This window comes from Melanotaenia boesemani, chromosome 8 (genome assembly GCF_017639745.1).
Source record: "Melanotaenia boesemani isolate fMelBoe1 chromosome 8, fMelBoe1.pri, whole genome shotgun sequence".
Classification (NCBI taxonomy): domain Eukaryota; kingdom Metazoa; phylum Chordata; class Actinopteri; order Atheriniformes; family Melanotaeniidae; genus Melanotaenia; species Melanotaenia boesemani.
The window spans coordinates 13760020-13787466 of record NC_055689.1 but is presented as its reverse complement, the minus strand read 5'-3'; the positions used below and the strand labels follow the sequence as shown (position 1 = coordinate 13787466).

Below are 27447 nucleotides of genomic sequence, written 5' to 3'. Positions count from 1 at the left end.
AAGATGAAATATTTTAAAAAGAAATGCATCTTTAGCTTTTTAAGGACTTACATTGTCATTTTAAACACCACATGACATCGCTGCTGCTTGTTATTCTACTTTATTAAAACAATTGTTACCCAAACAGAGCAAAACTAATAAAATTACAAAATCAGAACTTCTCTCATGAACAAAGTATGACTAAACTTAAAACTAACTGGATTTCACAAACTGTGTGTGGACTCATCCCAGAGAGACTCGCACATTCAAAATGGTCACATCCCTCCTGTAATAGCGTGAGTAGTATTTTTGATTGGTCTTATGATTTATGGATATATTAAGATTTTGATGTAAATGTTGCTTTTTGGATGTCGTCATTGGATTAAAGAATCGATCCATTATTGGTGAAATGGTCATTAGGCGATGCCCCCTCTTCCCACTGCTCCTCCTCTTCCTCCTCGAGAGAAAGTTCCTAAAATATGTCAAACAAGAAAAGAAAGTTTCAAATTCATGCCGGAGCTCAGTTTGAATCTACATTGTTACGATGTCATATGCTGCTTGCTGCACTTAAATAAACTGCTTGATCATCATCATCATCCCTCTGACTGGACTTTGTTCTTTGAGATCACAGTTCTTGATCAGTGGCAGATGGTAAAAAGAGTCTTGTCAAAGGAAAGTTAAAATTTCTGGACAATACAGGCTTCCTTACCTCTGCGGCTGATTAACCTTCCTCTGGTTCCTCTACCGGATAGGCTGCTTGTCAAGAGTTGACTGGTCATGACGCGGCGCTGAGTAACGCTGCTCGTGTCTATTTAATGAATAGAAAAATGTCAGAAAAAAGCTTTAATGAAAATACAAGCAGAGTGCAAATCAAGAAAAACTCTTTATCCTGGATATCTGAGATTTAATAAGAGTTTCTATCACATGCTACAGCATAAATTTCTGTCAAAATAATAAAATCAGAAAAGATTTTTTTTTCCATTGTCTCCAATGATGCGTCTGATACTTTCCTTTGAGTTGGTTAAATATTTAAACAAAACACTCAAAGGTCAACTGTAGTCCATCTTTAGTTTTCATGAGCAACATGATCATAACACCTAAAACCCAAGTTCAAAATAATTAACTTTAACTTAAATTAACTGTCTACAGTTTAATTGGGAAAATATGACTCTTCGTGTTGCAACCTGAACAAACGGAGAGAAGATGACACTTGTATACATCATTATTTAGCAGAAAATAATCCACTGAAATCTGGACGGCACCCCAACATATTCCTAGGAATCATCACAGGTCAGCCCTGAGGACAGAGTCGTGTCCAGATTTGCAATGAAATGTTTCAGTCATCTATACAGACTAAAACAAAATAACATTAAATTACTCTGAATTAAAAAGATATGGTTCATATTAGTAAAGTGATTTTCCTGGTAGGTGGATCAAAAATTTTTAAAATTAGTTCAATTTGCATTTATAGACCTCAAATTGGAGAAAACTAAAAGACTGTATCTACTGTACCAAAATTGTGGTGTGATGACTTTTGAGTGTCAAATAACGTATCTATACGTTATCTGTAAATCAAGTTACAAATATGTAATAACACAAATAAAGCTGTACAGACTCCTGAACTCTGATGGTCTGTATTAGAAATGCTCATTGGGGATTTAAAAAAAAAAAAGTAGAATTAGGCTATTATTAATAAGAATATTAATAAATAAAAAAATAAATACCAGGGTCTTGACTAGTGGATGGCAGTGATGCATCATCACTCTGCTGTCCTGTTGAATCCATGTCAGTCTGACTCTCCAAAGAAGATTCAATGCCGGGACTGGATACAAACACATGCAGTTAATGGAGACTCAAGTCTTAGTCCTGCATCCAAGCGTTAACTGCTCATCTTCTTCTGGTTGTGTGCTAACAATGTCCACCCAACACATAAAGCAACACTTCACCATCAGATAACAGGTACCTAGAGGAGTCAGTTTAGTAGATGCGCCTCTCTTTCTGTGTTGTGTCTACAATCTAACAAAATTATAAACTTATATGTTTTCAGTGGGTTAGCGTGTAGCTCAGCTGGGTGAGCAGGCGACACATGTACAGGTTACAGCTCCTCGGTGCAGTCGGCCCCGGTTTGAGTTCCAGCCTGGAGCTATTTTCTGCATGTCATTCCCGGTCTCCCTGACTCTCTTTTGTGTAGAGTTACTTTTAAAATAAAGACCACTAGAGCCCAAAAGTCCTCTAAAAAAACATAAAAATGTTCTCAGTGTTGCTAATGGTAGTGTAATGACAGCTGTGACTTTTGGGTAAAGACTAAACTAAATTCATTTCACAAAGGATAAATTCACCATTCATGACAGACATTTCTGTTGATTCTAAGGATGGTTTTTACTTCTGTTCTACTTAACCTACTTTCCTACAATTATTTTCATTCTTCTGAGAAGAATTACATGTTTTCAAGTCTGACTGAGTTGCTCACCCCTCTCCTTCCTGCTCCATGAAGACTTCATCTCCATCATCCGCTGCAGCAGCAGTGGAGGCAGTTACCATGGGAACCGATTGAGAGGCCATGTTATCACCGCTGTCTGAAGGCAGCGACTCTGTGAAGACTGTCACTAAGAAGAGAGCCAGTTAATCATTCAGCTTTCATCATCACAGCTCAGTGTTGCAGGACGCAGCATGACGAGAACACGTTAAATGCGTCTGTGTATTTATGTACCTGGTGCAGCCACCTGCAAAGGTGTGGTGGGGACACTTCTTCCTCCTCCATCTTCATCGTGAGCAGCCAGGAAAAGAGGAGACTCGTACATACCCAGACCTACACACACACACACACACACACCACAGAAAAAATCAAGTGTAAATTTGAGATATAAACAGTAAAATGGTTTCAGATGTCATCCTGTGCATATGTGTGTTTTTCACCTCCTTGAGAGGCCAGCTGTCCCAGGTCAGAGTGTGAGGCTGATGCCTGAGGAAGCAGGTCTTCTGGAGGTCCAAATCTGAATCTGGTGGACAGACCAGCTACCTGAGGAGAGCTGAGGAGATCAAACACAGAGATGACAGCTGTGGTAAAGAAGCATCTGCACACTGAAACGTTTGAAACACGTCTTATAGTGGGACCAAATTTGCTAGGTATGTTTATACATGTACAGGTAACAACAAGGATATCTGGATGTCATAAATTCACCCTATGACAGCAGCTACAGCCATATTTTAAAATGGCTGCCAGAAGTCAGTTAACTGCTATATTGTGTGAGATTTACAAGCACTTAAAAATACAAGACACTAGTAACACTGATATACTGTATAAATTGCAAATATATTAACCAACTTCAGCCAAAATCAAATAATTTAAAAAAATACTGCCTGAATCTTAATTAATGACTATTAGACACAGTTTAGGGACATAGCAAGAGTCCAGACATGGTTATGGTAATAAGTACTCATGTAGAGCAATAAAGTTTCTCAGGTGGGCATGGTCATATGGCCTTACACCCCCTATATTTCATATCCTGCCTGTACCTTATATTGTACTTAACCGCTTGACAAGGCTTATTTTTCCTGCCTCCTGTCTGAAATGACATACCCAAAATAAATAAAGTATATCTTCACAGCTACAAGGGCCATCTTTGGAATGTGTTGTAGTAGTAGAGGCTCTAAAGTGGACAGTGCTGTTATAATGTTTTGTTACATTCCCATATAACTGCTTGGGATTTTTTGGATTCAGAGTTTCATCCTGTGTTTTTGGTATGTTACATGTTAGGATCGTTGCTTCCTCGTGTGTGCAAAGATCTTCTGTATTGCATATATACTGCCCCCTGTACAGGGGAAGAAATTAAGAGGTTACTCTATGATGTTTGTTTTGTTTCATGTCACAGAACAATCAAGGTGGCACTTGAGTTTACTCTAAAAGAAATAATTGTGTGGTGGTGATTAATTGACAATGTCTAAAATATTTCGGCTGCCAAGACCAGTTTGTGCAACAGACTCAAAACCCTCATCTTCAAGCCCCTCACATGCATGGTATGCTTTGTTGCTTCCCGGAAGCAACCGTTCTCCGCTTTGCGTCAGACGGTTCACGCCTCCACGTCCTTTAATTTATGATAATGGACACCTCATCACGCATTATCCCTTACATAACATTGACTGTTTAAACTGAACTGTAGATAATTTATGTTAAAGTTTCTTGATTAAAAAATATTTAAGCTGCAACTCTCATTAAAGACACTTGTTTATTCCCTGATTTGGGAGGAAATCTAGATGATGTCCATGTGTGAGTACATCTTACTGTATAGCCTCAGCGAAGCCATCAGTGCGGTGTGGTACAACTAAAGTGGGAGTACTGGGAACCATTCTGTCATCATCATCAAAGAAAGGCTGTTGAAACAAACACAATATCAACAGTCTATCTCAGTACAAACAATATGACTGTTTGGGTAAATAATAAAATATGTTAAGTCTAAAGTTAGTATAACTAAGACAGGTGAACATGTCTTACCATAGTGCCTATTCCAGGGGTTAGTTGAGGTCCACGTCCTGAAGACGGTCTACGCAGCTGAGAGGACTGTCTCTGATGAACAAACATGCATCATCAGTGTCAGAGGACTCAACAGAAATATTCCATTTATATTTACATGTTGCTGAATGATACTTTATATATTTCCTAGATATGTTTGCATTATTTTTTTTCTTTTGAGCTCAATTATAAACGTGGCTCTGAAGCAGCTGTAACAACAGCAACTGTGAGGATCTCACAATAGAGATGCACGATATAATCCACATGATATCGATGTCGCCCGATATTGTGTTGATTACTGGCCAAATGATTTGTAAAATATCGGCATATTGGCCAAAAATCAAATATCATGCATTCCTATCTCATAGTAAGTGGTATTACAGAGACTTCAGACAGATGGGTGAGTACTGAGCTCCTTTAAAGCCTGAACGTTTTTTTTTTTTTTTTGCTTTAAAAACAAAGGGTCATGCAAAGTTTACACATCCAAGAGCAAAAATCTGCTGACACTGACAATCCTGTGACTGTTAAAAAGAAAAAAGTACATTGTTATAATGGAGAGACCGTGATCAAATGAGATAATTCACTTTACCTGTGTGTGGGGGGGTCCAAGTTCAGGAGCTGGAGGTTGGATGTAGAGTCGAGGTGGGAGCGCGTGTGGCGGTCTACGTGTGTGTGGTAGGCGGGGTGTGAGGGAGGATGAGGACGGAGAATGTGCAGAGGAAGAGGTTGGAGGGTGGTGTATGAGCTCTCTGGGCGGTTCAGACTCTGATGCGACTCCACTGCTGCCTTCTCCTAAAAGAGATGAATGTGTCACAGCAGCAGACAGCAAGAAGGATGCATGAATCAGTCTCTAGACCTGAGCTGGTGCTCACCACTGTGTGTCGCCTCAGAGACACGCTGGGAGTCTGAAGATGCTCCACACACATTCTCCTCAGTGGCTGTCCCTTCTGAAGGCCCTTCTTCCTCTCCCTCTTCATCAGCTCCCTGACCCTCCTCTTCATTACTCTCTTCTCCTCCTCTCATCCCACTGTCAGCAGCGTCATCATCGTCTTCATCTTCGTCCACTTCCCCCTTAAAACGAGGCAGAGAAAGCTATAAAATTAAAACCTTGAAAAACAAACAAATTCTGACAATAAATCATAACATTCATGTATGTAAGTAAACTAGCAAGACCTGCTCTTCTTCTACTTCCTCCTCTTCTTTCGCCTCCTCCTCTTCATCTTCGTCCTCCTGTTTCTGCTCCTCATCTTTGCTCTCACGGCTCTCGCTGTCTGTGTCGATCACAATCACATCCCGAACTATTGCGAAGCCCTGGGAATCGAGATCAGACGGTACGGACTGGGAAATGCCCTCTTCCTCAGTTTCTTCTGCTATGACTGAGAAACGCTCCTCTGGGAGCTCCTGCAGAGTAATCAAGAGTGTTTACAGACATACATTGTAATTCAAAGGTATACCAATATTTTCCAAGAATAACAGCTTCAGAAATGTATACATACATGTTTGAGCATGAATATCTTTATTCAGACATAAACAGTATGTAAAGTGTAAACATCACATGTACACACACACACACACACACACACACACACACACACACACACACACACACACACACACACACACCAAGTATTCAAAATTCTACAAATTATTCAAGTATTCAAATAATAAAAATATTAATTTAATTAACACAACATGTATTAAGAGTACCTTGCTTACTTGATTAGGGTGTAGGCCTGTCATGATAACACATTTTGCTGTGCGATAAATTTTCTCACCAATTATCGCGATAAGCGATAATATTGCGCAAAGCGATAATGTTGTCATTTTGAGACCATTTTCAACTAACATAATGACAATGCCATAATAATGCAAGTACACCCTTTCAAAGATCAATAAACTTTCATTTCTAAAGAACATTTTACACTGGAACTGAAAGAAATTTTAAATAAAACAAAACCAATAAATAGAATGGACTCTCAGTCTCATTAACAATGAATGAAAACCAAACACAACCAAACACAAAAAGTATGATGGATAATAAAGTCTGTTCTGTAAACAAAATTGCCTTTAAAAAAATATATTTAAAAAATATCAAACATGAGGCTCAGTCAGAGAAAACTGGTAAAACTGCCAGTTAGTATTATTGTATTAAAAAATAGTTTATCAGTGCATTAGCTAACCCCACTGAGCGGATTGCTGTTGGTTGTTGCTACTGCAGAGAAGGTTACGGTATGTGAGAGTAGGGTAGTTGACATTATGTAGTGGAACATCAACATTATGAATTTTGCTTTGCATGGCATAATACACTTCAACTTAGCATGGTTCTTTCATGCTTTCAACTACTGACATCCTCCCATCAATGTAGGAAAAATCTGCTGTACTCCAAGTGAGCAAAATGTCATCCTATTGTTCACTTGGAGAAAAACATTATTAGTAAAAGTCCCACTATTATTGTTTAAGTGTAGCAAAACCATACAATTAGCTGCAGTCTCTTAGATGTCCACAATGGATAAAGCCATAACTCATTAACAGAATGTTCCTTTTTCCAACTGCTGTGGTCCTCAGAGATTATTTTCTCTTCATTTGTCATGCTGGTTTTATTGACAACTGACCTGACTGTCATCTGGTGAATCCTGTTGTTCACCCTCATCCCTCAGCTCTCCTTCCAGCTCCTCATCACCTTCCATCTGTAACACAACAAATTACACAGCTGTACTAGGGCTGGGCGATTAATCGATAAATCAAATTTTCCATTTCTGGAGATTTATTTTTATGAAAATCTGGATTTTTTTCCATAGTTAGCAGCAGACTTAGCCCTCCCTCCACTCCAGAACAGTATTTGTCTGACAGATTTTCAGTGAAGTGACCCTTCACTCACGCCTGGGATTTAGCTGTGCGCATAACTGCAGTGAGAAACGCTGCTCTCTATGAGATACAGAAGTCAACTTAACCCACAAACCCTTGTTAAGAGACAATCTTCATCAGGGGAATCATTTCTGCAGTGGATCCTGTATGATAAGGATCCAGATGGAAAGAGATCACAGATGCATTGTGTCGCATATTTCTATGTAAGATATGAAGTCGTTTATATGGTGGAAAAGCTATGACATTACATGCTTTATTTTTGCTGGCATTCATCTGTATAAACAAATAAATGTTTTTAATAAGTTTATTTATGTTTTGTAAAAGAAAAAAAAACAAATCGATTAAAATCGGAAATTGGATTTGGTTATAAAAAAATCTGATTTTATTTTTAGGCCATATCGCCCAGCCCTAAGCTGTACACATTAAAAATGTAATAAATTTATCAACACACAAGCTTAATCAGCGCCATGAAGAAGCTCCATTTAGCTGTCATGCTCCACATCGCTGCAGCTGATCCAAATATTGTATCAGATCTCTGATATTTCTCAATGACTTTTTTTTTTTATTTAGTATCATAATTGTGATGTTGTACTGGTCTGTTACAAAGAGGAGGAAGTCAAGCTTTTAATTTTGCAAGCCATTAATCGCAGGTAATGGCCAAAGAGCAGAGTAGTTTTTTAAACATATGTATACGGCATGGAGCTCAGACATCCAGGCACAGCTCAGCTGACCAAGTTGGTTTGGGCATCTCACCAGGATGTCATCAAATCTTTCTGGAGGGAGGTTTCATTCAGCTGAGAGACTTTACAATGATCCTTGATTACCCAAGAAGAATTATATACAATTTAGGTAAGGGACAGTCTTGTAAACATGAAACATGAAAAATCTGTCAGAAAATATAACAAATAACACTAATTATAACAGTTCTTAGTAAACTTGCTGGTGAAATGGGGCATTACATCATAAGGTGATTTACCAAACATTTTGAATGTCTTTGTCTAGTAATCAAACCCTAATTGCTGCATACAACAGCAACAAAAAATCTAAATGAAACAAGAGACATAAAACCAAAGATTCTGGTTTATCTTTAGATGGTCGTACATTGTAAGGATTACAGGTCAAACATAATGCAAGTGGAAATGAAAGAACACAAATTAAAGAATATGTCTATAGTGCACCAGTTTTGTTTTTAAACGTAGATTTTTGAGTTTGTGTTTACCTGCGGAGGCATCGTTGGTTTTAGTCTAAGTCTTTTAGTGGTTGGAGGGGTGTGTGAACTCTCTGGTCTGTTTTCGTCCTCTTCCTCCTCATCATCTCTGTTTCGCTTTGAACCTGCTGAAGTCACGCACACGCACGAACATCAGTTTACACAAGTATACATAAACAGTGACAATTTTTTTATTTTCATATCATACAAATGTGTTTTATGGTGATGTGAAAGCTTCTGGTTTCAGGAACAGTCTTCCTCACCAGTTGATACCAAGGAGGAAGACGTAGATGGCCGCTCTGCCTCCATGCTGGACCCAGCATCATGACTGGCTGCTTGCTGCTGAGTGGGTTGGACAAAAGCTGTGGCCTGCGTACTGGTTGGCTGAGTTATGGAGGTGGAAGTGCTCACCAAAGCAGAGCTGGTAGAATGTACGGAGACTCCTGCACTCATCAGAGCTGCAAAGAGAAACACATTTCACTCTTAAAATATCAAATGTGTGATATGACCATTTTAACTATGACCATGCGAGTATACATTATTTCTAAGCTCTAATATTTTCACTTTCAATAGCGTACCCTCTTGACTTTCAGTCTGCGTAGTAGGCATAACTGTTGCTGTAGGTGTTGGGATGGGGACAGCTGCTGGGGTAACCATTGGTCGGATGCTTGCACGAGGCGTGGACTTACTACCAATGGAGGGGCTTGGCTTGTTGCTAGGAGATGGAGTACTTGGAGTGGGTCGAATGTTGGCAGTGGGAGGCTCAGACAGGTTTGAACTGATAAACAAAATGTGCAAAGTTATAATAAAAACATTTCTTTTTCTTGCAGTTTCCATGTGCAACCAGTTTGCTGAGCTACAAGTGACTACAAGTAACAATGGACACTAAATCCTTTCTAACCAGGTATTAAAACCCTTTCATGTTTGTAAAGTTTCAGGCATTTTACATTCACTGACTACAAAGAAATAAAAATTCTGTGAAACATGAAAAAGCATTTTGCTATCATACTAGAGGTCACTGGTGTTCATGGCTATGTTATTAATTACCTTCCTCTGTCTTGAGTAGGATTCTTCAAAGAAATCTGTCTCTGGTCTGAAGATCTGGGCTGATCACCCATCTTTTGTAATAAAATGACAAAAATAAGTCAAGGGGAGAACAGACACACAAAAATATACAATATACTTTTTTAACCCTTTATTTAAAAATTTGCATGCAGTTTTATGAAGCTTTCAGTGACCTTGATACCAAATTATAACTTCTAATACGGCCATATTAGTAAGCAGTTTCAAACAGTGTACCTTTGCTCCGCTCTGGTCCTGAGGTTCCTCTCTGGGGTCAGTGTGTGTTTGCGTTCCTCTCAGTTCTCTCAGCTCTCTGTCCAGTCGCAGAAGTCGTCCTTCATACTGAGACTTGAGGGCATTCATTCTCACCTCCAACTCCTCTTTACTCTGTTTCAGTTCTTCGTTCTCCTGACTGAACTGTTCTTTAGCGTCTATGAGTGAAGGTGCATTTAGCAAATTCAAAACAAGATCTCAAACTAATGAAAATTAAATGTTAACTTGTTAAATTTTTCAGCATGTCTTCTCTTTAGGCTGTTTGTGCAAACTTACTGTTTAATTGGTTTATTTTGGCTTTGGCTGCAAGCACAACTTTTTTTGTCTTCTCCTCTTTTTCAGACATCTGCTGTTTGAGCTGCTCATCTCTGCTCTTACACTCAGACAGCTGCAGGAAGAGAGATTTCATGATCATTGGAGGAAATGCTTGTTTTTTTTTTATTTTCTTTTAAAAATTGACCAAAGACTAAATAGATAAATAAAATTTAATTTTTACTGTCATAAAGGGAAGAAAAAAAGAGATTCGTTATTATGGTTTGATGGAAGTCTGTACCTCCTGTCTGAGTGTGGTCAGCTCATCTTGTAGTGCTTGGTTAGCATTACTGCTAGCATTAGCATCGCTAGCCTGTGTAGCCTGGGAACTCTGGTTGGCCTGTATGTCCTGACTTGCTTTATGAGCCTGCTCAGCTTCAGTTAGCTGCTCCTGCAGACGCTTGATGTCTGCTTCACGCTCAGCAACCATCTTACAAAAAGGTGGGAAAAAAAGTAATTTAGAAAGAAGAAAAGACAGTATGAGCCCTGTGATATTAATAAACATGGCAATTAAAAAACAACAAAGTAAAAAGTAAAGTAAATTCAGATGATGTAAATAAAATTTTTAGTTGAAAAATGTCAAAATGTAATTCTTAACTTTTGGATTATCAGTTAAGCTTAGTCCCTTAGAAAGAGTCCATATATGTATCATCACTCAGATCACACATACATCAATTAAGGTAATACAGTTGCGCACGTCATTAAGGAAAGAAAAACACGTTTAGAGCCTTTTCCAACCTTCTGCTGGCTGTCCAGCTGGCCTTGAAGCTCAGTCAGCTGTTGAAAAAGAAGCATAAATTTAAAATGACTTGTAAACTAACAAATATGACAAAAAGATCAGTATATAAATAAATACAGAGGATAAGTATGAAATAAAAAAAAGACAAAGATTGTAAAATCATGTTCTTTACTTTGCTCTCTGCTTGGCTGAGAGAAGTCTTAAGAGTGACAACTTCCTGGTTGTGGCTCTGTTGGCTGGTCTGTTGGAGCTCCTTCTGTTTAGCAAGATTCTGCTGAACGGTTTCTTTAGCCTGCTGGAGCTCCCTCTGGAGCTGCTGAATCTGGTTCTGACGAGCCTGAACTTGAGATTGGGTTGATTTTAACAGGTTCTGTACCTTTAAATTGGAAATATGAAGGTTAGGGCTGGTTTATCTAATTCCTCGTGTGTTCCAGTTGTCCTCAGAACTCGGAAATCCTAGGAATTTTTTCCAGAAATGACAAAGCGATCTTTTTTTTTTTCTTAACAGCGAACTCATACGTTTCAGAGGACTCAGTTCCAGATTTAAAGATGTCTGCACTCAGTACCACATGCAGTCTACTGTTTTTTCATTAAAATCTTTTATACTATATTTTGAGTCTGTTGAGTTTCTTGTGTAAAGTGAGTTATCGATCATTAGGTTGTTACAATGGGTTTGTTTGTGAAAATTAAGTCAATATGTGGTTTATTAATTATTATCACAAAAATTATCTGCTGTTCTCATTGTGCACAATTTTACTATGGGTTTGTGATTTTCTAGTTGTATATAGCATTTGTAGAGTCTCCAAAAAAAAAAAAAAAAAAAAAAAAAGGGTATTTTGGTGGCGCCCATTTTTTTTCCCAAGTTAGTGCAACTGGAACGCCAACTACCTGGTAATGACGTCACCTACTCTCGACCGCTCGGGAATCCAAGACAACTGAAACACACCACTATTCTGCAGATAATCATGCTAATTCAGACCATCACTGAAAAGAAAAATGTGACTAAAAAACACAAGAGCACATAAAAGTGTGTATTTTCTGCCTGAATATACAACAGTGCTGAAAGTTTTACCTGCTGGGTGTGGTTTTTTGCTTGTTGAAGCTCCTTCTCTCTCTGAGTCAGCTGGTTCTGATTCTGCTGCAGCTGAGTCTGCGCCTGAGACAACTGTGACTGGACCTACAAAAGCAAGTGTGAAAACAGAGACAGTCATTTGTTTTAAAACCCATTTTCTTACAGACTCCAGTTGTGAAGCATTCCATGGTCTCCACTGTCAATCATAGCCACTCTAAACTTTACATAGATTTCCACCAAACAATCTGCAGAGGATTTCAGAAATGTCCCAAAAAGTCTTATTTTCATGATGAACCACTCTGTGGGGACTACTGATCATATCTGGCATCACTGTAGTGACAAACTGGCGGCATTTAGACTTAAGCAAACCAGAAGATCTTAAAAATGGATGAGAAGTTCAGCAGCTGGGAATCTGCAGGCAGTTTGTGAAACACAATTATATTAAAGCAGAAGATGAAATGTTTTGTAAAAAGCTGAACATTCGGGCAAAGTCAATGATTTTTCAGGAGAGTTGGTCGAATGGTTTTTTAATTTCATGTTCACATTTTCTTCAGACAAAGAATGGTGGAAAACTATGTTGTCTGAAAACCCTGATGAGGTTTTAGAAAGCTCGCTTTTTCTCTCAAAGAAATGTGATTTTTCCTTGATTTAATGCGACTTTTATAGTCAAGCAGTTTATACACTTTACTTCTTACTTTTTAGGTGCAATGAAGCAATTTAAAAGACCCAACAACATCTGTGATGTGGAGCAACTGTGTCTGGTGGAAAATGGTTATGTAAACTTGCAGGTCATATGTCATTATGTTTTTTCTCCCACCTTGTTCCAGTTATTTTTAAACATTATGCTGTACCTGTGTCAGCTGGTTTTGAAGATCCAGAAGCTTTTCTTTCGTCTGCTGGTTTTCCTTCTGGGCTGCCTCCAACTCCTGCTGGCTCTTCTGTGCCTGGTGGAATAAAATAGTTCACTGACACTTTAGTTAAAACTCAGAGCAACACTCAACGTAAAGACTGGTGGATTAATGGGTTGTAGCCAGATGCAATGACTTCAACAGCTCACCTCCTCCTGTTTCTTCTGCATTTCCTCTTTCAGAGAGTTCAGCTCCTCCCGGGTCTTAGCGAGCTCCTCCTGGGCTTTGGTCAGCTCCTGCTGAGAGACCTGGCTCGGAGCCGCCTCACTTCCTGCCTTAGCGGCTGTTTCACTGACCATCTGGAACATAGACAGATACATGAACACTTATTGCGGTTTTCATCCATACTCACTGGGGTCAAACTGTTTCCACCACTTCAGGCACACCTTGTCATGCTGGGCCTTGAGCTCTTCATACTGAGTCTTGTAGCGTCGTCCAATCTTCTTCACCTGAGTGATGGTCTTATTCTTCTCCAGAATGTCATTGTTTTTTGTTTCTACATCTTTCTTCAGAGTTTCATTCTCCGATGTGAGGCGGGCCACAGAGTCTTTGAGTGCTTGCAGCTGGGACTGAGCTGAATTACTGCTGGCATTGGATCTGATTTACACAACACAGGAGGATTCTACTGGTTAGAAACTGGAAAACATGTTATCGCATGCTACACTTTGTGTGTCACCCCACAGTATTTTACTCGTGTGTGTTTTACCTGGTCAGTTCAGTCTTCAGTTTGGCTATTTCTTCAGCTAGCTGCGAGATGCGTTTCTGATGTGCTTCTCTTTCAGCTGTGGATTTCTGTTTCTCCTCAACATCGCTGTCTTTCTGTTGGTTAGCCAGTTGCTGGGGAAACATACATTCAAATTCAAGCCAAACCCATACGAACAAAATATAAACCAATAATGAAAAACATTAAATGATGTTATTGAGAACAGAAAGGAACGGAAGATAAGAGAAGATGAAGAGGGACAAATAAAAACACCAACACATAGCCTGGTCTGATGGCTGCACATGAAATCTCCATATGTAATTATTTTAAAAGACAGACTAAAAAAGGATGCCTCAGACATCTTTCTTTAGAGTCAAACATGTTTACAGTCATAACTAAACCGTGCTTTCCCCCCTCCATTAAATCACAGTTAAGTCATGCTTCAAACTGCAGGCATTGATGCAGTCTGTATCTCTATGGACACATGTGAACACATACAACTTAAATTCCCATAAGTATGTTAATTTCCGACAAATTCTCAAGTGGTTTGCTTTCTTAGAAATATCAGACTTTTATCTTTGATTCTGCAAACTTGGTTTAATTTCATGTTTTTGTCCTACTCTGAAAACAAATTGTCTTTTCTAGATGATATCATTTATCAAACATAACCTCTGCCTATTTCTTTTAACCCTAAATAGATTGTAAGGACGTTTTCTTTTTATATATTTCATATTATTCATTCTGTTCCTTTACCTTTTAAAAACTAGTTTTAATGTCGTGCTCATGACAGAAAAGCCAATACTTAAAAAATAGCACAACAGCACACGGAACATGAGCAAGTTGAAGGATGAAAAAATAGATTGAAGCAACAGTGTGTCCCATCAACATTTTCTTACAAACCTGCACTTTAGCCTTCCATCGTTTGAGGTCTTCTTCCATTAACCTCTTATCAGCCTGCAGGGAGCCATTTTTCTCTGACAGTATAGACAGAGAGTTATGCAGCGGACCGATGTCTGACTGGAGCTTTGTCACCTTGTAACAATAAAGAGAAGCAGAATGTTGTGAGTTAGGGTTAGGTCACGCCCTTTTACATTAAAGAATTAATCTGCTAGTGACAGCATTCAGCCATTTGTCAAATTTATGTTAATATTCCTATCATGTCTTAAAGGGGCTTTAGAGCAGTTCAGAGGATTGTGTGTTTACCATTTCTCTTGTGTTTTATTGTAAAGCACTGCCTGATATATATTTTAATATATGAAAAAGATGTCTAAAATTTAATTACTTACTTAAACGTTCAACACTTCAAACCATTACTGTGTCCCTTTATTTTTTTTGGAGCAAAAGGACCAAATCATAGTGCTAAAAGGAGGAATGGGTAAAGGGCCTTGGTGACGCTTTATTTATATTTATTATTTTATTATTTGTTTTTAGGAATACTGCAGAATTACTATTATAAAATTTCAGGGATGGTTGATGATAACAAGAACTATCAATTTGTTGTGGTTGATATTTATTAGTGAAAATATTAAAACTGGCAACAAAGACATTAAACAGCACCATCCAGTGCTTTGCCCTTACTTTAGCCTGAGCTTGCAGCAACTCCTGCTGTAGTTTATCCCCGTCTAATCTCAGCATCCTGTTAGTTTCTTGGAGAGCACTGATATTCTCCATCCTCTTCAGCTGTTCCTGCTGCAGCACCAGAGTTCTGGTTGTCACCTGAGAGGAGGGAGGAGACCAAACATGCAAATCTTAATTAAATATGACGATTCTTTGTCATGCATGTCATGCACATTCTGTAGCTCAGAACTTAACTCAAAAATAAGTTCTGATTTTCTATGGTTCAAACGCTTCACAATTAACTGTGAGAGGAAATTAAAAATCTATTCAGGTCTTCCAAACATAAAAAATGTGTTTGAGGGAAAGAGACTTTGCAGAAATATAAACAGATCCATCTCTATTCTTCCATCCTTTCATTTAATACCTGCATCTTCTCCCTCTCAGCGTTCAGAGCTTCCTGTAGCTCCTTCAGTTCTCTGTCTTGGTGTTCGACTCGCTGTTTGTAGCGAAGAGCTTCTCCATCAGACGCCTCACTTTGAGCCACAGCAATCTCCTTCTCTCGGCGCACAAACCTACAACACAAGCACATATACACTAAGCTCAGCCCCAATAGCTCTGACAGCTAGTTCACATGTTAGAAAGCTTGGAATAAGGTTTTTACTTTAAAGTTTTACAGCATTTTCAGTTTTGTTTTATGTCAACAATCTCACTGTGTTCTCACACAGACAACTCCAGGGTTGCACGTGTCTTACCGGAGTATTTCCAGGATCTGTTCAGTAGTCTTTCCCTCCTCGCTGAACGACAGGTCAAGCTGCTGGTGCTGCTGTTGCTGCAGCTGGCGACTCCTGGTGGCCATTTCATCCATCTGCTGGTGCAGGAGGGCATTCTGCTTCCCCAGCTCTTCACAACGACGGTTTAGATTAGACAGGTCCTCCTGAGAGAAAGTTCAAACAAAGTCTGTTACAAACCATTAGAAATCAGTTTCCTGACTTTGTTAAATTTCACATTCAATTTCGTTTTGTGTGAAATAAGTTCAACAATAAAATGTGCATTCATAGTGTTTGTTGTCCAACCTTCAGTTGTCTCTCTACTGCGTTCCAGGCCGCAGTTTTCTCCTGCAGCAGAGAGGTGGTCTTCTTTAGCTCCTCCTCCAGCTCCCTCTTACGTGCTGCTTCTTGTTGAGATGTTTTCTTTAGCTGCTGCAGAGCCTCCACATCAGCAGCATGAAGCATCAACTCTCGCTCATACTTAGCTTGTGCCTCCCCAGCAAGCTTAGTCTGTGAGGAGAATGGACGGATGTAATCAAGCTTGAGGAGATGAAGCACTAACCTGAAATTGGACGATAGGGACTGATGATATTAGCCAGTGTGTCTGTGTGTTAACGAACCTGCAACAGGCTGTCCTGTATGGCCTTCTGCTCCAGTGTGACAGCAGCAGCAGACCTCTCCAGCGCCTCCTGCTGATCCGCCTGGCAGGCTTTCAGACTGCGCTGCACCTCACACATCTAGACAAACACAGGATGGGATATTAATAGAGATGTTCTTTTATAGGTTTACTGGGTTATTAAAATGAAATAAAGTGTTTTTCCTGTTTGACTGTGCCTGTAAAGATATATGTAAAATGAATCTGTGTAAACCTATATAACTAACTTATTCTATAACTGTGGTCAATAACTACTTACAGGAGTGTTAAAAGATTATTCATATCCTGATCTAATATGTTTAGAAACAGATAAAAAAAAATCTGTGATTAATCGCGAGTTAATTCAGGACACTTATGTGATTAATCATAATTAAATATTCTGAATTACATCCCTAATAGTCTATTAACTAGTTATTTCTTAACATCTTAGAAAAGTCTGGTGTCTGGGAATTGCGCTCAATCAGTAATCTAAAACAAAATTTGGATTGATGTGACTAACAGGCAGGAAGGAGGTAATAATCAATTTTGTCTAAAAAAAAAAATTAAATCTATTATTTTGCCCATGTGTAAATCTCACTGATAAGTCAACACTGTCTTGATCACGTTTTCCAATGAAAAACATCTGGTGGAATCTCATCCGAGAGCTTCTGTAGCCACTTCAGCATTCTTACTTGTTTCTCCAAAGCATCCACAGCCTTCCTTCTCTCGTCCTGCTCCTGCTGCTTCATTTTCTCCACCTCTAAAATCCTCTTTTCCAGCTGCTTCTGCACCTCTTCTGACTCCTTCAGTCGGCTCTCCAGAGGGGAGCGTGACTAAAGGATAGAGAAAGTCAAATATCCACACATCTGAACAGCTGTGTATGGCTAGCCAATAGGCAAAATAAGTAGTTTACAAACGAAAGAGTAATACCTCCTTCTCTTTTTTCAGGCTGTCTTCCAGTGTCAGCACCACAGACTTGTACTGTTCAACAGTAGCGTTTGCATTCTTCAGCTGCTCAGCTAGTTCGGTGTTTTGTTCCTCGGCACTACGCAAAAGAGCTTTAATCTCTGAGAGTTCCTGCTCTGACTGGCTGGACTGCTGAGAGGCTGCTGGTACTGGAGAACGCACTGTGGGAAACAAAAAATATTATAAAACCCAAAAGCACATAATATGACAGAATTAACCTGGATGTTTTCCCAAAGCTGTTATGCTGTATTCTCTCTGAACAAACAGTAGGGGGAGGGTGATATACAGAATATACTCTATGTATCCAGAGACTTTTTACATAGGATATATAAAACGGCTATATTGCGAACATCGATTATAAACTATCAAAGCAGCTTTTTAAGTGTCTACATGGGTTTTTCTTCGTAGCACAGGCAGTTCACTCTCTCGCCCATCCAAAAAACTCTCCTGCACACATGTGTGTTGTTGTTTCAGGAGAGAGAGGAAAAAGCATGGAGACAAGCAGTATGCAGGTAGCCAGCAAGCTAGTTTACGAGCAGATATTTGTCTGATTTACAGGTGGTTGATGCAACAATTTCTAACATGTGCTCTCTGTCTGCTGGTGGGAGTGTAGCTCACCTGTGTGTGAACGTGGCATGACGGGATGTAATTACATGTTAATATTAGAATAACATCTAAAAAAAAAAAAAAAAGATCAGTCTGTTTAGTTTTTATAATAAAAGAAAAAATATTAACCTGTTTAAGACAAAAGGGAACCCTAGATACTTCTGCTGTGATCTGATGCAAAATAGAAAAAAATAAAAATAAGATGTTTAAATATAAAATAACTAAATAAAAAATATTTAAGATACTGAGTAATTATAAAAAGTAAACTTGATCTTCTAGGGGTGGTGGGGGTTGATGTTGGGAGGTTAGGGTCAGGGAAACATTGGTTTTTATTACATTTATGAGTGCAGGTCCCTGATTGAAAATAAAAAGAGATATTTATCGTGTATCGGGATGAGGCAAAAAAAAATATTGGGATATCAGTTACAGGCCATATCACCCAGCCCTACCTCTCAGTGGTGCTCGGATGCCTGCAGCTCTGGTAGCTGGGGTGGTTGTGCTGGTGGAGGTGCCTGCAGCCTCAGAGGACGAAGCAGAAGCCAACTGGACTTTCAGTGCTGCCACCTGCTGCTCAGAGCTACGCAGCAGCTCCTTGGTCTTCTTCTCCAGGGTGATCTGGGTCTCCAGCTTCTTCTTAGCGTCTAACAACTGAGCCTGAAAAGAAGGAGGAGAAGGAGGAAGAGAAGAAGAAGCAATAACAAAAAAGAAATCAAGGCGTTACTAAGCAAGATTAGTGGAAGTGAGATGATACACGCAAATTACATTACATAGTGATTATGTAACTAAATAATGCCAAACACTTTCCGTACATCCATAGAGCGTCCAAGTGCATGTCTCTTTGCAACTTCCTGGTCCAGCCTGGTCTTCATTGAAGCCAGTTCTTTTTCCAGTTGTTCTATTTTGTTGTTGAGTCGGTGGTGAGTTTCTGTCTCTGTACGCTCCATAGTCAACTGGATGATTATGAGAAAATATGGTAAAAAAGAAAAAAAGTTCATCTTAAATAAATATTACAGATGGTTAGACTGATATCACTTAAAACTTATTTTAGTTGCAACAGGAGACATACTGATTATGTTTCTACTACTAGCTACAACCTTAGAATAGGCAGCTGTCTGTGGTGACATGTGAATGAACAAACATCAGTTACTGTAAATGGTAACGTAAAAGTAACACTGCAAAGAAGGCATGGAGATAAATATGTCACCTTTTACATTTTATTTTTGCTATGATACCTGTATAGTCTTTAGGTTGTTGAGTAGCAGGTTTTGGTTACGTTGTTCGGCCAGCATGGCTTCCTTCTCCCGACTGAGTCGAGACTCTGCCTGTCTCAACATGTCTCTCTCTTTAGTCACGTTCTCCACGCGCACCTATATACAATGAGGTAAAAATGATTAAATTGATAAGAATAGGGTGGAAAACAGAAAAATAAAAAGAAAACCAAACATGAAATACATTTTGAAGGGACTGGAACTCAACCTTGGAATTGGTTGCTCACGTCAGTGAAGAGGAAACATTTAGCCATGCATTACAATGTGACAGATGGAAAACTATTAAAGATCAGCTTATAGGTTAGCTGATATATCCATTGTACAGATCCAATGGTAGCCAGAGCACATAATGTTATCTGGCATGTTTGAAGACTGTGGGATAATTCAAAAACAAGAAAACCAAAAATGCTGATGTATATCATGCATCAGCTCGATGCTATGATACCTGTATATACCAGTCATATGTATCATTTAGTAAAACTGAGGTACCCACATGTAAACAGAGCCTGACAGTTTGCTGTTGGCTTATCTCTCTCTCAGCATTATTAAAGTCCTAATAACGCAAATTCAAAAATTTGCAAGGAAACATGTAACATGTGTTAGAAATTAGTTGCCTGAACATGTTAACAGACCCAGAACTATGTTAGACTCACTTCTTCCAGAGCCAGTTTTTCATTAGCCTGTCTCAGGTCCTGGCTCAGTGTGTGGATGATGTGCTCATGACGTTGGGCTGTTGCAGCAAATTTTTGGTTCTTGTCCTGTAGGGCAGCTATCTCTCTGCGGTAAGCTGAAACAGTCTCTTGGAGAATCTCATACCTGATGTACACAAGAACATGAAGAACAAGGTGAACAGATCTCAGAGTGGATTTTAAAGAAGAAGAAGAGAGAAAGAGCTAGTAGTCAATTTAGTTTGAACTTTAACACACCGCTTGTTGCTGAACTCTAGTTGGGATGTTAGTTTAGCATGGCTGGAGCGGAGTCCTGTCAGCTCTCGCTGCAGCCGGTCATTTGTTTCGTTCAGTATCTTATCGTTTTCTCCCTTTTCCTTCTTATACAGGGTGAAGGCATCATTGAGCTGCAAATGGAGAGGTATACATCAGTTCAGAGCACTGTAATTAGGTTTCCACCCACTCCCAGTGCACCATTTTAAATGAAAATGAGTAGAACTTAAATCATACGTTCATGCTTGTCCATACCTGTTTTAAAGCTGCTTTCGTCTGAGCGGTCTGTGCCGACTCAACAGCTGCAGCTCTCTGAGGCATGGAACGAGTTGCTGGGACTGAAGGACGATCACGTGCAGGGACAGGAGAAGAGTCCTGACCTGCAGACAAACATAAAAACTCCATCTCATCCCGTTTGCTAAAAATCTCCACAAAGGTCCCATATTTATTATCATTTTGTTGGCACCTTGTGGAGGCAGGCTGAAGCCGGTGCTCTGAGTTAGCAGCGCCTTGTACATGTCTCTCTGCCTGGCACTGGAGTCTGCCAGCTGTTTCTGCTGGTTCCTCTGCTCTTTCAGCTGCTCCACCTCCTTCTGAAGTTTATCCACACTGGACTCCAGCTCGGTTATGCTGGAAGGAACCAGAAAAAAAAAAGACTATAGTTTTGCATTTCATAAATACAAAGCATCAGATCTCATTATGTGGCGGTTAAAGACACATTAATCTGAGTTGATTTGGTGGAAAAGCTACTGGTAAATGGCATTAAAGTTATAAAAAAAAAAAAAAAATCTCACTGCCAACATGCCTCTTTCTTTATGTAACTGTAACCTTATGACACTGGTAGCAGAACTGGGGATCCAGTGTTAACACCAGTGTGATGCAAACTGTGCAGATGTACCCCCCCCTCCCAAAAAAAAAACCTCCAAACTTGCCAATAAAACCAGTGGCAGTATTTCTTACCGTGCTGATTTTACACTGGTTTGCTGTCTATCTCTCTCCTCTTCCAGGTCCCTCAGCCTTCCCAGTAGGCTTTGGTTCTGCCTCTGGAGCTCCCCCACGCTGCGGAAGGACAGCTGGCATGGGTTGACCTCGGAGGTGCTGGAGATGTCAGCAGAGCTGCCATCGTCCTTGGTCACCCGATTACCTCTGGCTTCCTCCAGTTCCACCAGAAGAGCACACAGCTGGACCAGAGAGAGATTAATCAGTCAAAGCATCTGTGTGTGTGGATCATTATTAGACTAATTATAATTTCCTAATCCCCTTATAACATTTAAATGGATCAATAGCATTGATGAATATCATCAGAACAAACTAGTCAATAGCCTTTTGACTACTTTTTAAAAGGGAATCTTTTTTCGGATTGAAGTAACATGGATCAACAGAGATTAATCTAACTGTACTTTGTTAGTTTGCATTGCTCTGATTGTACTAGCATACCTGTGTAGATGTATCCTCTAGCTGCCTCTCAGTCCTCAGTTTGTCTCTTTCCAGGTCATCACAGCGCTGCTTGGTCTCTTCTTTCTCCTTCTGCAAACTGTATATCTCCTGACAGCAAAAAGATAAACAACATGAAAGTTTCTACAAGCTGTACATCAAGAAGTGAAAAAAAAGCATGAATAAAACAACTAACGCACAGTTCGAGCCAGCTCCAGTTTGTTGCACAGGCAGGCCATAGACCTCTGCATGCTCTCATACTCCTCTCTCTGGCGCTTGAGAACAGGTGCTTTGGACTCCACCTCCTGGACGATCTCATCCAGGACTTTGCTCACTCTCCTGGTCTCCTGCTTCTCAAGCTGCAGCTGTGTTTGACTCTCAGCATAAGCATTATACAGCTAAGAGCAAAGACAGAAAAGGAAACATTTCTAAAAACACGGCATCTGTGCAGGTTCAAACGATTCTTACAGAACTGAGATTAAAGTTTGTTAATGAATATTTTGCCAAAAAAGGACTAAGGTTATTTGTAGTTACCAACATTGGTGAGTGTTACCACAGGTAGTGGATACGATGACTATTTATGTTTGATGTGGGTTTTTTACTTGTATGTAAGTGTTTGTCGAGCGTCCACTGACACTGGCTAAACTTTATATAACAGAGGAGGGTTTAACCAACATAAACTCACATCAAAGAACTTCATCCCAGGTTTGACAATAGCAGCGATGGCAGCTGCTGACGGGCACATGGAGTCCAACTGTTCCTCAGTCAGTGAAGGCGCACCTGCCACAGAAAAACAAAAGCCACTGTGGTTGGCATTGCATTCTTTTAACTCTGTTTCAACAAGTAAAACACAGGTTTTCAAGTTAAAGACATCTAAAATGTTCTTACAGCATTGTTTTCCTGCAGCCTTCATTGTGGCATTTTCCAGCTCTTTCTCCATTTTCTTGATCTTCTCTCTAAGTTCTGCCTCGATCCGTTTCTTTAGCTCTTCAGTTTCCGACTCCTTCTTCTCTAGAGCCTTGTTTGCTGCACATACATGACATCAATTACTTACATGAAAGAAGTGATGTTCAGAATATGAAGGATACTCTTATACATGGAAAGCATGGGGGGAGGCATGAGTGGCATTTTCCTAAAAAAGAGTGGAGGTTTGACTAACTTAACTATGGTCAATTTATTGACATTATTCTCAAATTTGAAGATTGTCTTTCATAGCAAACAACATTGGGGATGAAGGCTTTGTCAGACTCTTTTGCAGGTGATTAGCATTTAGAACTAGCAGATACAATCTCTTCGTTTAGTGAACTGGACATTTTTTACCTTTCTAAAAGCCAACTTAAAAACCAGACTCCTACCTTCCCCTGTGACTTTCACCAGCTTGCTTAGCTCCTCTGTTGCTCTGCTTAGTTCTTGATTTTTGGCCTCCATGTCTGTTGCTGCCCCCTACAGGAAGGGAAAAATGAGGATACAACCAACCATACAGATTTATTAACAGGGCACAACAATATCAAGATCATATTGCTCACAGAGAATTTCCTGACATAAATAGTTATTTACTATAATAAGATTTTGTTTAGGATATCTATGGTTGTTCTGACCTTATAGAGGGAAGACAACTTGACATGGGCATTGAGCTCATTGCGGTATTTCTCTTCCATGGCACTCTGATCATCCTTAGCCTGGAGAGACATGCAAACATTTTATGAACGAGATAATGCAAACAGTATCTATAAACCCACTGAAACATAATATTTGAATTTTTTTTTTTTTTACAGTATTGACTGATGGCCTTGCCCAAAAAAGAAAAAACTCAAATGTTTGAAAAGAGCTGAGCTGCTACTGTGATCAGACAAGATTGGTGCACTATTCAGATCCCAGCATTGTGACAGGGATCAGACGTTTCCACTCAGATTGATTTGAACAGCTGGGAGTCTTCTTCCAGAGCATGCTGTGTTTCTGATGCAGATTGTCATACACTCGGACATGGGTCACATTCAGACTTAACAGACCAAAAGACCAGAATTTCGACGAGAATAACGATTTCTTGCGATTGGTGATCCAAACATTAGCTGTTTTTGTTTCCACCACAATATGTTTCTCCCTCACTCAGCTGATGTTAAAATCTGTCTTGACCTTTAGGAAACACTGATGTGGGCTCTGAGGTACTATTACTACTAGTTAACTTTTGACAAGACTCAGCTGTTTTCTTCTTGAAGCTGGTTACGTTGGTGAGAATAGCATGCTATACTGTCATCAAGGCAGACAGCAGTTTTGTTCTCCAAAATGCTGAACATATAGAAAAGCTTTTTCTTAGTGTATCTAAGCCCATCTTTCTATAAATCATTATTGATTTGTTGACATTACCTGTTTCAATTTGTTGTTCAGGTCTTCTGCTCTTTTACTCTGGTTTTCACTGGTTTCCCTCAGAGAAGTCAGCTGACTTTCCAGTCTGGTCACCTATTGTACAGAAATGTTATCAGACATACGAGCTGCAGACAGAACAAAGCTTTACCTCTACATCATACAATATTTCACAATCAACAGTATTATAAAAGATAAAATCCAATTCTATGTTTGTGTGTTGATAACACAAGCAGGTGAGGTCATGCTAATTTGTGTGTTACCTCCTCACTGCTGCTCTTCAGACTGCCCTGCAGCTCCAATATCTCTTTGCCTTTCTCTCTGTTGGTGTTCAGTAGTTCATCAGTTTTGGTCTTCAGCTCTGTAGTTAACCACTCAATTTTCTTCTCCAGCAGCTCTTTATCCTGCTCCATGCGTTTCTCTCGATGCTACAACACATCATATCAGTGATGTTTATTTATTGAAATTCAGTTTTCTTTGAGAGAAATCTGCTTCTTTCGGCCCTTCCAACATCAGCTTTACCACTGATGCTTGCCATGAAATCTGATGTGTACCTGCACAGAGGCTGCAGATGATTGTATATCATGCAGCTTCAACTCTAGCTCCATCTTGACTTTGTTTGCATCTGTCAGTTTTTCATTCAGACGCTTCACATCCTCTGTAAAAACACAAAATTCATAAAGCATAAAAAAAGGAGGAGCTTATGTTGCAAGTGTAACCAAATCCCTAAAAGATGGAAAAACGTACAAATTAATGGAAAATTAACTTTTTTTTTTTATTAATATTGAGTAAATCCAGATTTATACTTCAGGTATGTTTCTTAGTGTGAACCTGACGTGTTACCTGTCAAGTTCTCCACCTCCTGAGTTCTCTTCTCCAGCAGCCTCGCCAACTCTCTTTTCTCTGCCTCAATCTCATATTTGGCCTTGACTTGCTGTGAACACACACACAAATATACAATACTTCTAACAATAACACTACACAGCCATAAGGTTGCATGAATGGGGGAAAAATAAATAAATAAATAAATAAATAAATAAATAAAAGTAGATTACAGGTGGACGTATCTGTAGCTCTGAGCCATGTTGTTCATTTAAACCAGTCGTTAGAAACCCACCTTTCCCTGCTCCAACACACCTGATTCAAAGTACATTGACCTAACAGCCTATCAAGGTCTGCACAGTGACTCATTCATTTGAATCAGATGTGCTAGAGCAGGCAAACCTTTAATACTTGCAGGACGAGGGCAGAGATTCACCACCACTGATCTAAACTGTAACATAGAGAAACAATCTGTGCAAACCCCCCTGGAGATTGCAGCACTTTTAGTGGATAAGCTGATTCTGGCTAGTGCAGCTTACAGTGTAGTCAGAAATCGTCTTGATAATAAGGATATATTATTTAGATATGACCTAGGGCAGGTCATCCAATAACAGGAAGTTTGAATCCTGCTTCATCTTACTCCTGTTGTTGTGTCCTTGGGCACAGATACTTCACCCACTGCGTCTTTGATATATGAATGTTCGGTGGTGGTCATTGGCAACCATGTTTCCGTCAGTGTCCCCAGGACAGCTGTGGTTACACATGTAGCTTACCACTACCAGGTATGAAAGAGTGAATGAAAAATGGATTCACAGTACTTTCAGTACTTTCTTTGGGCGGCTGGAAAAGTGCTATATAATATAAACCATTATTATGATCAAATTTGGGGCAGTGTCAGATGACTGGATTATTTGAATTATGTTTAAATCGAACCAATTCAGTTAAAGATATTAAGTTAAAGTTTTCTAAACAATAATAATGCCTATGACTTATCATCATGAATAATCCTGGAAGATGAGTAATAGCATCCAGCCCTAATGTATATTGTTACCTCTTGTGGTGGTTTGTCTTCGCTGGTATCATCTTCTATTCCCTTCAGAGTACTCAGCTCCTCATCTGCACATAGACAAACAATGTTTCCACCAGCCCAGAAAAAAAGAGGCAGAACTCATGAGTGCTTTTGATCTGTGGGTTTTAAGTAAATTACTTTTAACCACTGATTTCTCATGGCATGCAGCATGAAGGTTAAAAAAAAGATCTGTGAAACTCACTGAGCCTTTTATTTTCCTCTTTCAGGGTCTGCAGGTCTCTCGTGGTAGAAAAGATTTGTTCCTGTCTCTCCTCCAGTGTCTTTTCAATGTCAAAATACTGCTGCTCTGTAGGGGTTCACCGACAAAAACTCATGAGTACAAAAACTGCATATCTGATTTGCGCACAGTTAGGTGAAGCGTTATGTAACGTTATATATCTTCATGTATTGGCAAATGAAAGTTTGAAACAGCAGCATTGTGGTCAGTAACAGCCTATTCAGCTTAGCTGCATCGAAACCAAAAAGTGAAAATAAATGCTTCAGCTTCATTTGAGTCACCGTAAATACCTAATGCAGATGAAGGGCTCAAACTAAGACGTTTCTTAGCAGCTAGACGTCAACGTAATAAGGGAAATCACGCCAAACTTCGCTTGCAGTTAATTTAACTTGTACTCATTCAATAGTAAATGCATAGACAAAACTCAAAAGCTTTAATAGTGTTTCTAATTCCTTTTGGACTTAATATTAATTTTTTCATCAGTGCAGCACACTGCTCAGTATTTTTATTTATTTACAATGTCACATTTGAAACCTGTCGTTATCGCTTGTTTTCCGCCAAAGCTAGCTTTAGCATGACATCGTAGCTAACATTAGCAAACAGTTTGTTTGCCAGACTGGATCACAAGGCCTCTAGCTTTTATGCCGAATGATGCCGACAAAGATTTATAGCATTTTGAATTTGGGAAAGCATCTCTAGTGTAACTGACACGACAATGAGCGTGACATAGATTATGTAGGAGTTACCCACCACTGTCTGCCTTGAACCGCTCATGCTGTGCCTTGAGCGCTTCATTAGCATTTTGTAGTTCTGTTACAAACTTCTCAAGCTTGTTTTGGACGCCTTTAGGAAGTTTGTTCAACTCTGTCCGCTCTAAAGCCTGCAGCAAAACGACCGCCATCTCCGCCAAGTCCCCCCTAAAAAATTATCACACAAACTTAACGCCAAACTGCAGTAATCATGAGTGTGACCAAAAACCTGGTGAGAACTGGGGGAAAAAAGTGTGAAACTGCAACCACACAAAAGCCGGATGAGGATCCTGAATTTTCAAAGTAAACAAATGTATGCCAATCAACCCACAGCTGAGAAAGTAGGAACTCACTATTTCTGCTGAAAGCTTAAATAGTTCTGTTGGTTTTGTTTGTTAATTATCT

The 27447-nt window shown here is 39.5% G+C and overlaps 1 protein-coding gene across 2 annotated transcripts; it reads right to left on the bottom strand.

Annotated features, from left to right (window-relative positions):
• Positions 1-84: 84 nt before the first annotated feature.
• On the bottom strand, positions 85-27295 carry tpra (translocated promoter region a, nuclear basket protein). Of its 2 annotated transcripts, none has more exons than XM_041992093.1 (55): positions 27044-27295; positions 26258-26362; positions 26038-26102; positions 25008-25098; positions 24719-24822; positions 24428-24592; positions 24168-24260; positions 23402-23482; positions 23159-23246; positions 22692-22829; positions 22489-22583; positions 22004-22201; positions 21807-21914; positions 21330-21550; positions 20836-20999; positions 20625-20749; positions 20355-20503; positions 20082-20244; positions 19393-19527; positions 18970-19110; positions 18610-18814; positions 17519-17715; positions 17281-17421; positions 16575-16691; positions 16261-16464; positions 15940-16121; positions 15612-15759; positions 15209-15346; positions 14531-14662; positions 13634-13764; positions 13314-13524; positions 13077-13226; positions 12871-12963; positions 12020-12124; positions 11120-11323; positions 10947-10985; positions 10450-10638; positions 10173-10284; positions 9861-10054; positions 9609-9679; positions 9140-9339; positions 8825-9019; positions 8574-8689; positions 7102-7176; positions 5663-5890; positions 5362-5560; positions 5079-5281; positions 4472-4543; positions 4262-4350; positions 2896-3008; positions 2690-2788; positions 2450-2585; positions 1704-1801; positions 689-787; positions 85-451 (listed from the first exon to the last, which is right to left on the bottom strand). In XM_041992093.1, the coding sequence occupies exons 1-55, from the start codon at positions 27192-27194 to the stop codon at positions 396-398; spliced, it is 7521 nt and encodes a 2506-aa protein (XP_041848027.1). In that variant the 5' UTR covers positions 27195-27295; the 3' UTR covers positions 85-395. The 2 variants fall into 2 exon arrangements, with proteins under 2 accessions (XP_041848027.1, XP_041848028.1); XM_041992094.1 differs by having other exon boundaries at positions 8574-8686.
• Between the last annotated feature and the right edge of the window lie 152 nt (positions 27296-27447).

What these genes read in the sequence shown, in the direction of transcription:
- tpra (XM_041992093.1), bottom strand. Translation starts at nt 27,194, where the DNA reads ATGGCGGTCGTTTTGCTGCAGGCTTTAGAGCGGACAGAGTTGAACAAA. An exon ending in TGAACAACAAATTGAAACAG is followed by an intron (nt 23,483 to 24,167) that starts GTAATGTCAACA and finishes ATGTCTCTCCAG; the next exon opens with GCTAAGGATGATCAGAGTGC. An exon ending in AAAAACTGGCTCTGGAAGAA is followed by an intron (nt 19,528 to 20,081) that starts GTGAGTCTAACA and finishes CATTGTATATAG; the next exon opens with GTGCGCGTGGAGAACGTGAC.